This window comes from Dromaius novaehollandiae, unplaced genomic scaffold, assembly GCF_036370855.1.
Source record: "Dromaius novaehollandiae isolate bDroNov1 unplaced genomic scaffold, bDroNov1.hap1 HAP1_SCAFFOLD_37, whole genome shotgun sequence".
Lineage (NCBI taxonomy): Eukaryota > Metazoa > Chordata > Aves > Casuariiformes > Dromaiidae > Dromaius > Dromaius novaehollandiae.
In genome coordinates, this window is record NW_026991398.1 from 1,122,734 (window position 1) to 1,133,061 (window position 10,328).

The following is a 10,328-nucleotide window of genomic DNA, read 5'->3' on the forward strand; positions in this document are numbered from 1 at the left end:
GGCATCTGAGGGAGCTCAGACTAGCAGGCTCTGAGGTTCCCCCATCCATACTGATGAAGGGGGAAGCCTGGCTTCCTGCTTCAACACAGTCTCTGGGTCAGGTTCAAATGAGAAATGCCTGAGGATAAGTGGCATGAATGAGAAAAGTAAGAAAGAAATGAATGAACAGCATGTATCCTTGATGCCAGATACCCTGGGAATGACGAGTGGATGCACATGGGATGGTTATTAGTGCTGACATTGTACCAGCTGAATCATCTTCCCCAGGGCATCCTTGAGCTCCTTGTTCCTCATGCTGTAGATGAGGGGGTTCAATGCTGGAGGCATCACTGCATACAGAACAGCCACCACCAGATTGAGAGCTGGGGAAGAGAGGGAGGGGGGCTTCAGGTAGGCAATCATTGCAGTGCTGACAAACACGGAGAGCACGGCCAGTTGAGGGAGGCACATGGAAAAGGCTTTGTGCCGGCCCTGCTCAGAGGGGATCCTCAGCACAGCAGTGAAGATCTGCACATAGGATACCACAATGAAAACAAAACACCCAAAGATTAAACAGCCGCTAATCATAAGAACCCCAAGTTCTCTGAGGTAGTAGCCTGAGCAGGAGAGCTTGAGAAGCTGAGGAATTTCACAGAAGAATTGCTCTACTGCATTGCCTTGGCAGAGGGGTATCAAAAATGTGTTAGCAGTGTGCAGCACAGCATACAGAAAACCAGTGCCCCAGGCAGCTGCTGCCATTTTGACACAGGTTCTGCTGTCCACGAGGGTCCCATAGTGCAGGGGTCTGCAGATGGCAACATAGCGGTCATAGGCCATGACTGTGAGGAGACAATATTCTGCTATGAACAAGAAGAGAATCAGAAAGACCTGGGCAACACATCCTGAGTAGGAAATGGCCCTGGTGTTCCAGAGGGAATTGGCCATGGATTTGGGGACAGTGGTGGAGATGGTGCCAAGGTCGAGGAGGGAGAGGTTGAGGAGGAAGAAGTACATGGGGGTGTGGAGGTGGTGATTGCAGGCTACAGCTGTGATGATGAAGCTGTTGCCAAGCAGGGCAGCCAGGTAGATGCCCAGGAAGAGCGAGAAGTGCAAGAGCTGCAGTTCCCTATTGTCCGCTAATGCCAGGAGGATGAAATCACTCAGTGAGCTGCAGTTGAGCATTCTTCCCCCTGCAGGCATGGGGGACTGTCCAAAGAGGAAAAGACATTGACAAGTTAGGACAGACTTCTCTGAGCAAAATCTTCTGTTTCTTATAACCCCTCTGCCCAAACACACTCTCATTACCTCTCCCCATCTCAGCAGCACTGTCATTGAGCTCCATCGCTTGAGCTGTGGTTTGTGCTGGCCGAGTTTGCCATGATGAGCAGCAGCCTCTGCCCTTGGGCTCCAGAGGAGTCAGACCTGCTACAGCACTGCCTACATGGGAAGAGGGGGGACTAAAATTTGTAATCCCAGTTCCAGTCAGATCTAATCCACTCATAATGTTGAATGGATTTTCAGCATCTTCACTCCCAGTTCCAAAAAAGGTAAGTTCATGAATAGTTTTAAGTTTTCTTTGGTTTTCCTTCAGCTGACGCTGTCACACCTGAGGAGGATTCCTGGGGATAGAAATCCTCAGCATTGCTGCTGCACTCAGAGGGACCAGCTGTGATTCCAGAGAGCCAAAAGGATTCACTCTGGCTTTAGTGCAGAGGCAGGAGAGCTGGCCTGTCCATCTGCCTTGCTCCCAGCTGCCCTGTGCTCACACCTTGGAGGTGGAGGACAGTTGCACCCGTATTACACAAAAAAGAAATGACACCATGGAGAGCAGAGGAATCCACTTCCAAAGTGCCCATCAGCACTCTTTCTGAGGGTGTGTGAGGCAGGTCTCAGCCCTCCCCTTCTAGCCAGAAACACATCAGACTCCTTCCAGCTGCCCACATCCAGCCACCCAGCAGCATGTCTGTCGCCTCAATATCAAGGTGGCTTCTCCCTGGGGCACCTACATAACACCCAGCTGCAATGGGAGAGCTGGGCCCTTCTGGAGGGCAGCTGCAGCCCAGCCAGACACCCCAGGGAAAAGGCAGAATGTCCTAAGGATGGGGTGTCCTGACGAGAGAGTGGGCACATTCCCAGCCCCCCACACTGCACTGCCCAGAGCCCCACAGGCTAGAGGGGCACTTGGGCACCTCACTGTCAAGGACACGTCTGCATGGCAGGATCTGCAGGGTCAGTGTTGTCTGAGCTGCATTAGAAACCCCCCTGCCCAGAGAGTCCAAGGGGAAGGACAAGGGCAGCATGGGCAGGTGGGAAACACGGAGCAATGCCATGACATTTGTGCCCAGGGAGGCAGGGACAGGCAGGCACAGAGGGACACTCAGGAGTGTCTCCTCTCCTGCATGTCCAGCTGCCGAGGAAACAACCCGTGCCCTGGACCCCACAGCCTTGAGAGCAGGGGGCTGTGCTGGCTGGCAGAGGAGAGGAGGTGCCGGAGTTGATGGTTTCCTCTCACACTTTGAGCATGACTCTGCTGCCTGGAGCCGTCCCTGCGGGCAGCTGTTTCTCTGTCCCCACGTCTCTCCCCTGTCAGTGCTCACAGACCCCATCCCACCCGCTGGGTGCTCAGCTCTGCCCTGCAGAAACCTCCCGGGGGCAGGACACTGCCCAGGGCACCTCCGTGGTTGCAGGTGCTACGGAGCAGGGGAGACAAACCTTGCTGAGGCTGGAAAGGTGCTGCTGGCTCTGTCTGTAGGCTGAGGGGTGGAGGAAGGCATTTGCTGAGTGCCTCCCAGAGCTGCTCCTCTCTCAGTGTCCCTGTTTTGGAGCCTCTGTCCCCTGCCGAAACCTGACAGACCCATTGCTATTTCACCCCACCCAAAGAGAATAAAACTGAAAACACACTCATGAGAGCTCCTTCCCTTTCGTGGTTCTCCTGCCTTGACCTTCCTTTTGGAAAGTCTCCTCCAGAAATGTCCTGAGAGTGAGCTGGAGCTGAGAGCAGCCCTGACCCACACAGCACCCTCTCAGCAGGAGAAGGAACCTGCCCTGCTGGGGCTTTCTCTTCCCACCCAGAGCTTCTCCCCACAGCACCGTGGGGAGCTCCCCGGGCAGGCTCACTGCTGACCCTTGCGGGAGGCAGAGTCACTGCTCCAGGCACACAGCACTCCAGGGCACAGGGACACTGCTCTGGATCACAGCACTGCACAGACCTGTGAGCACACCCCAGCTTCACACCCCCACAGCTGTCCCTGGCAGAAGGGAGCAGGATGCCCTGTCCTTGTGAGGCTGTGACAGGGAATCTCTGCTCTGAAGCATCTTCTCCTCTGCAAAGGAGAAACTGGGAGAGCAATCCTTAAAAAACAATCGTGTGACTGGACAGGTTTCAAGACCTTGCCAGGAACCTCAGTAGCATTGCCCTGCAGCCAGAGACTTACCGTGTCAAGGGCTTTGAAGATCTGTCCCACAGTGAGCTCTCCTCTGTCCTCCCACTCCACACTGCCTTGCACTTCTCTCTGCCTTCTCTCAGCTCATGTCAGCAGCAGCAGGCAGTGCCCGCAGCCCTGCTGCTCTTGGCAGAGGAGCTGCTCCTGCACACAGCTGTGTCTGGGCAGTGCTGCCAGGTTGCCATGAGCTCCCTCCATCCCAGGAGCCTGGCCCCACTCAGGAGCAGAGGCCCAGCTGAAGACACAAATGTCTCTGTCCCTTGTGCTCCTTCCTCCTGGGACATGTTCACTGCAATAAACTAAAATAATCACTGATGGTCCCTCTCTAAACACTGAAGGAAGACTGATTCCAGCATTGCACTTTGTCTCATCAGAGGATGGTTATCTGCAAGAGGTGGAAACATCCCATTCTGGAAGCCCCTAATCCCATCTCTTAGCTAGGCAGGACCCCTAGATGGAGACATAAAATAGAGTTTGTTTTCTGTTGTTCAGGTATTGTTTCAGATGAGTCAGTTTGGGCTTCTCAGGCTGCTTTAGAATGGCGAGGGATTCAGATCCTTCCTGTGAGCTCCACAAAAATACGCAGGAGGTGGGATTCCCCTTGCCCAGGCAGAAGTGAGCACAGCAGGGATGTCTGCATGCAAGATCTTGGTCTATGCTCCCATTATAATCACTGGACATGGAAGGTGGGAGTTAGCTGATCACACACAAACACCTGGAGACATAGGAAGAGACAGAGGTGGTCCAAGGCATGTGCCAGTGTCTGCTTGCTCTGATGGAGCAAGTGTGACATCTACATCCTTCTGGAGCATGACTTGGCCAGGTAGGGAATTGCCTTGGCTGTGTTAAATGATACTAGGTGCCCTCTGCTACCAGAGCTCCACTCACTAGGAAGCTGAGACACAGGCAGATCCTGACGTTGCAAACAGTTGATGCCATCCAGTGCAGGCACTTGATTCCGTGACAGAGAAATAGGCCTGCAGGGCCATGTCGGATGTCTCGGGGGTCCAGCACAACCACAGGTCTCTAGCAGATATAGCACGGGAGCTATAGGAAAGCCCTGCCCCTTTGGAGTGGTTGCTGGGCGAGTGCCCCATGGCAACTCAGGTTTCCTACCAGCGCCCAAACAACTGGATCCTACTACTGCCTTTAGGCCAAGTCCATCCGATCTACAGCCAAGTGTTCTGCATAAATGGGAGAGGCATGTCACAAGGTCCCTGCTCTAGTCTCTGCACCCCTAAAAGCTTCTAACTTTCCTCCCCCTGAACCTCTTCTCACTCCCAGATGATATGAACAGGGAATGGGCTAATGATGACCTCAGTGTGGCTGGATCACAGGCTGCCCAGGCCCAGGGGCTTTTTCAGTTGCACCTTGTCCTTCCTGGAGATCAGTTCACCTCTGTCACAGGCCCCATGGTGCTGTGAATCAGCTCAGGCAGCAAATCCCTCTCCTGCCATTCCTGCACAGCCCAGCTCTGTTTCTCCCTGGCCTTGGGCACTGCAGGGTTTGCTCTCTTAGTGGGAACCTCCCTTCACCATTACATTGCCATCTGCTATCTATGCCAGCACAGCTCTGCTCTGAAGTGGGGCCATTGCACACATGGTGTCCTTGGCTCTTGGTAACAGTTTTCACCATTACAAATCTGTTCTCTGTGCCACAGCTGAGGCTCTGCAACCCAAACATACACAAGTGCATGCAGCCAGGGGCACAGAGATGAACAGATGGAGATGCACAAGCTGTCACAGGACTGAAACATGGTTGGAATAACTAAGATGTGGTGGAACAGCTCACATGACTGGAGGGCTGTGATGGCGGGGTACAAGCTTTGCAGGCAAGATGGTTAGGGAGGATGAGCACAGGGGATGCTATTTGTGTGAAGGGACAGCTCAGATGTATGGAGCTCTTGTATGGGATGGCTAAGGGCTCCAGAGGAGAAAAACAGCCCGCAGTAGATGAGGGTTGAGTGAGAGATGACTTGCAGGAACTCAACCCATACAAGTCTCTAGGACTGGATGGGCTGCATCCAAGGTCACTGAGAGGGCTGGCCTATATAATAACAAGGCCAGTCTCTACCACCTTTTTAAAGGTTGCATAGACCAGGGGAGGTCCCAATGAGCAGAAGAAGGAATGTATTGTGCCCATCTTCAAAAAAGACCACAAGTCCTTGGCTGTTGATAACAGGTCTCACCATGACCAATCTGTTCTCTCTGCCACAGCTGAGGCTCTGTAGCCCAAAGAGATGCAAATGCCTGCAGCCTGGGGCACAGCCAAGAGCACAAGCTGTCACAGGACTGCAACATCATTGGAAGAACTGAGATGTGGTGGGATCACCCACATGACTGGAGGGCTCTCCTTTTAGAGTAGGAGCTTTTCAGGAGAGACTGTTGGGGACAATGAGGAGGGGGGTGCCCTTTGTGTGAAGGGGCAGCTCAGATATGTGGAGCTCTTCCATGGAAGAAGCAATGGTCTGGGTGAATGCTTGGATGCAGTCTAAGCAATGTGAACAAATCTGTGGATCACAGGCCCTGGTTCTTGTGGTGGTGGTGGTGGTGATTTTCATGTCCCAGATGTTAACTGGAAGGGCAAGCAGCCGAGTGCAAGCAGGTCAGGAGGTTTCTGGAGGGCATCGGGGACAACTTCTTAGCACAGGTGTATGATGGGATGATACTCATGATACTTTCTTGTATCTGGAAATAAGGCAGCATGCAGGAAGCAGGAGGGAAATGCTGCAATGAAGCAACTCAAAAATACTGTCCAGCAAAGCAGGGATAGTGTTAGGGAAGCCAAAGCTCCCCTAGGATTGACAATTGCAGGAAACATCAAGGCATGAAGAGCTGCTACAGGTTCAGTTACAGTAGAAGAATATAAAGGAAAATGTTGGCTCACCGCTGGACTGGGCAGGGAATCTAGTAACAGAAGACGCAGGTAGGCCTGAGGAGCTCAGTGCCTTTCTTGGCTTCAGGCTTCACCAACAAGGTCTCCTAGGCTGTTGTGCCCACGGTCAGGACTCCAGAGGAAAAAAAAAATCAACCAAAGGTGGATGAGGGTTCAGTGAGAGATGACTTGCAAGAACTCAGCCCACACAAGTCTATGGGACCGGATGGGCTGCATCTGAGGACTTTGAGGGGGCTGGCTGCTATTGCCACAAGGCCAGTCTCTATCATCTTTGAAAGGTTGTGGAGATCAAGGGAGGTCCCAACGAGCAGAAAAAGGAATATTTTTTGCCTATCTTCAGAAAGGCCACAAGGACACTCCAAGAAGCTGCAGGTCGTTCAGCCTCACTTGAATGAGGAGTGTTTCATGGAGTGAATCTTCCCGCATCACATTTCTGGGCACAGGAGGGAGAAGAAGGTGCCTGGGAACAGTCAGCACGGATTTACTGAAGATAAATCATTCCTCAGCAACCTGATTGCCTGCTGTGATAGAAGACCTGCACTTGTGGAGGAGAGGAGAGTAGTGGCTGTCATTTGCCATGACTTTAGCAAGGTGTTTGACACTGTCTCACACTATATTCTTGGATACAAATAAGGCCTTATGATAGGCTGGGAAGACAACCAGAGGCATGAAAAGCTGGTTGGATGATCGAGCTCAGAGGGTTTTTATGAATGGGTCAGGCTTTATTGGGAAGCCAGTGACAAGTGGAGGATGGAGGGCTCTATACTGGGACCTGTCCTGTCTAACAGGTTCATCAGTGACCTGGAGGACACAGCTCTCATCACATTTGCAGGTGGCACCTCATCAGGAAAACAGTCGTAAGCCCAAGGGCTGCCATTCAGAGGGACCGCAGCAGGCAGGAGGAATGCGCTGTCAAGAACTTTGTGAAATTCAAAAGCAAAACCAATGCCAGGCCCTGCACCTGGGACACACCAACACCCTGCAGTGATATGGGCTGGGCAGTGCCCAGCTGGGCAGCAGCAGTGCAGAAAAGGACGTGGGAGTCTTTGTGGGCAGCAAACTAAGCATGAGCCAGCAGCATGCCCTGGCAGCAATGGAGGCCACAGCATCCTGGGCTGCCTGAAGGAGAGCACAGCCAGGAGATCGAGGGGTGTGATTATTGCCCTCTACTCAACACTCGTTAGAGCACTTACAGATACTGCATCCATTGGGGGCCCTCTGTAGAAGAACACTGTTGATCACTTGGAGTGAGCTCAGTGGCAGGCCTCCAAGGTGGTTGGCATTGGAGCACTTGCCCTGTGAGGAGACGCTGAGGGAACAGGCCTTTTTCAGCCTGGAGAGGGAGAGGCTTTAGAGTGAACTCATAGTAGCTTTCCAATTCAAGGTTATCATCAATAAAGAACCAGGCTTTTGCTGAGTTGGCAGCACAATGAGAGGCAACAAGTATAAGCTGACACAAGTGCAGTCAAAATTGGATATAAGGAAGAAAATTCACCGAGGATAACGAAGCATTTGAAGAAGGATCCAGAGAGGTTATGGACTCTCTGTTTTCGCAGGCTTTCAGGACTCTGTTGAACTAAGTCCCAAGAAACTTGTTTTGAATTCAGTGTTGATCACAATGTGAGCAGGAGGTTGGACAAGAAACCTCCCAAGGTCCCTGTGTCATGGACCGAGTCTTCTCTGATCCCATTTCTAGGTAAACAAAGAAGAAGGTGACAGGGAACAGTCAGCAAAGATTTACTGAGGGGAAATGATGCGAGCCTCACCAATGTCATGCCCTACTGTGCTAAAAGCACTGTATACCTTGACTTTAGGAAGGCTTTTGACACTTTCTCCCACAGTATACTTGCATACAAGTTAGTAGGCAAGTTAGACAGCAGTGTGCCCGGGCAGCCAGGAAGGCCAACTGCCTGAAACAGGCTGAAAGCCTCCAACAGACCTGATGTCTTTGTCCCCTGTGGTTGTTGTCTCTGCCACTGAGGCCTATGAGTAGACATCAGGGCCTCACTGTCCCCTTGTCCCCTGGGGAGCCCAGGAGGTCTCATGTCATTGTCTTGCATCAACACTGCACACCCCCACCCGCACACTGCCCCCAGGAAGAGCCAGGGAAAACATGTAGGGGAAAGGATCTCCCTTCCCAGGCTCTCAGTGTCCATGCTTGGACGTTTTGCTTGAAAAACACACCAAGGGTTAACATGGTATCAGAGCCACCTGCACATTTCCTTTGCCTACCTGTAATCACTGATTACAGTTTTCTGCTCTAGTCAGCCCCCAGTGAGTATTTGCTGGTAATGGCCCTCAGTGGGATCTATTAACACTCTGCAAAAGTTTGGGATTTTCTTCTGACTTTGACTTGAACATTTTGCTCCATCTCCTCGCAATAGCTGAGGTTCATGGACTCAGCACCAAATACACCATGGGGCTCATTACAATGCAAAAAGCCCTGATGAACCACATCTCTCCCTGTAATTTTCTTCAAGTCTTGCATGGCTAATTGGAGAAGTTTCAGGAGTGTAGCGGAAAGATGGGGACTTCAAAATATATAAGTATTTCTGCTTTTAAAGCTATTATTATTATTATTATTATTATCACTATTATTATTATTATCATTATTATCCAGCTTTCAGAATAAGTGACAGCAACATTCTCCAGTTGCTATCAAAGGGTGTCTCTTTATGAAGCCTGGACATGTAGGAAAAGCAGTGTCCCAGACGCCAGACGCTGTATGGGCAATCTTCTTCCCCATCTCCTTAAACCTGCCATTTCTCTCATCAGCCACCTGGGACTTGTATCACTCTGGTTAAAAGCTACCCTTATTCCATGAAGTCTGTAGCTTAATGTTGCATCTCATATGTTCCAATTCCCACCTGCTTGCCTTAGAGAACTAGCTGCAAATAGACACACAAGGATTTTTTTTTAATTGCAAGAGAAAAAATAAAGCTTGATATATAAAAGATAAAGATAATTACACTCCTCAATTGTATGCCAAGTCCAAGCTGCCTCCAATGAGGTTCACTTTCCACAACAGACAGCCTGACTAGAAATCTTTTGGATAGATAGGAAATGCAAGATAGAAACAGAATTTAGGACTTGCCCAGAGGAACAAACTACTGAAAGACTTAGAGCAAGCTTTAAACTCATGGAAATGGAAATCAGCAGCTCGGTATGGAAATGAGCAGAGTGATGGAAGGAGTTGCAGTGTTACAGTGCCCAGATAGCGTGCTGTAAAGGGGATGTTGGGAATTGTCAATTTAATCAGGACATGTGGACGTACGAGAGAGAGCCACATGGCTTCTGGGGGTTGTGGGCTGTGCCAGGGGCTGTGCTGCTCTTGGGGATCCCAGACCAGGCTGTGTTTCTGTACAAAGGTCTGGCAAACACTCTTTGCAAGCCTCTAGAGAAGAGGGATTTTCCTGAGTGTGAAAAGCAACCCAGGCAGGACTCAGGCATGTCAAGGGAAACCCATCCCACCCACACCAAACCCACTGCTCTCCCCAGAGACCTTCCTGGACCCTGGGGCCAGCAGCAGGAGGGGATGTGGGGACATGGCCATGTCCCAGACTAGCCGCTGTCAGATCTTCAGCTCCACAACATGTCACAGCTTCAAGAGAGCTCTCTAAAGCAACACCTCCCATGGCCCTGGTGCATAGAGACAACTTTGGGCAGACACCCAGGAGACAGGGCAGAGAAAGGGCAGAGACCTCAGGGTGCACAGCTGGGCTCACAGCATCACAGAGGGGGTGCCACAGGCTGGATAAGCAACCCAAAGAAGTAAAGGAGTCCTTCCTTTTGCAATGACTTGGAAAGCCCCATCTCTGACTGTATTCAAGGAGGTTGGAGTCTTCCTTCTGCAAGATTTGCAGAGGTGGGAGCTGGTCACCTCACAGACTTCTGAATGAGCCAAAATGCAGGTCCTGAGGCATTGCACCACCTTACAGGCTCTGCGCTGGAGCCTGGACAGCAGCACTGCAGTGTGTGGGCATGTCCTGAGATGCCCAGGGTCAAAACTGT

At 51.4% G+C, this 10,328-nt stretch overlaps 1 protein-coding gene across 1 annotated transcript; it reads right to left on the minus strand.

Annotated features, from left to right (window-relative positions):
- Positions 1–228: 228 nt before the first annotated feature.
- On the minus strand, positions 229–1,161 carry LOC135326182 (olfactory receptor 14A16-like). Its single transcript, XM_064504033.1, has one exon. It carries the CDS (start codon positions 1,159–1,161, stop codon positions 229–231), a length of 933 nt encoding a protein of 310 aa, XP_064360103.1.
- Positions 1,162–10,328: the final 9,167 nt, after the last annotated feature.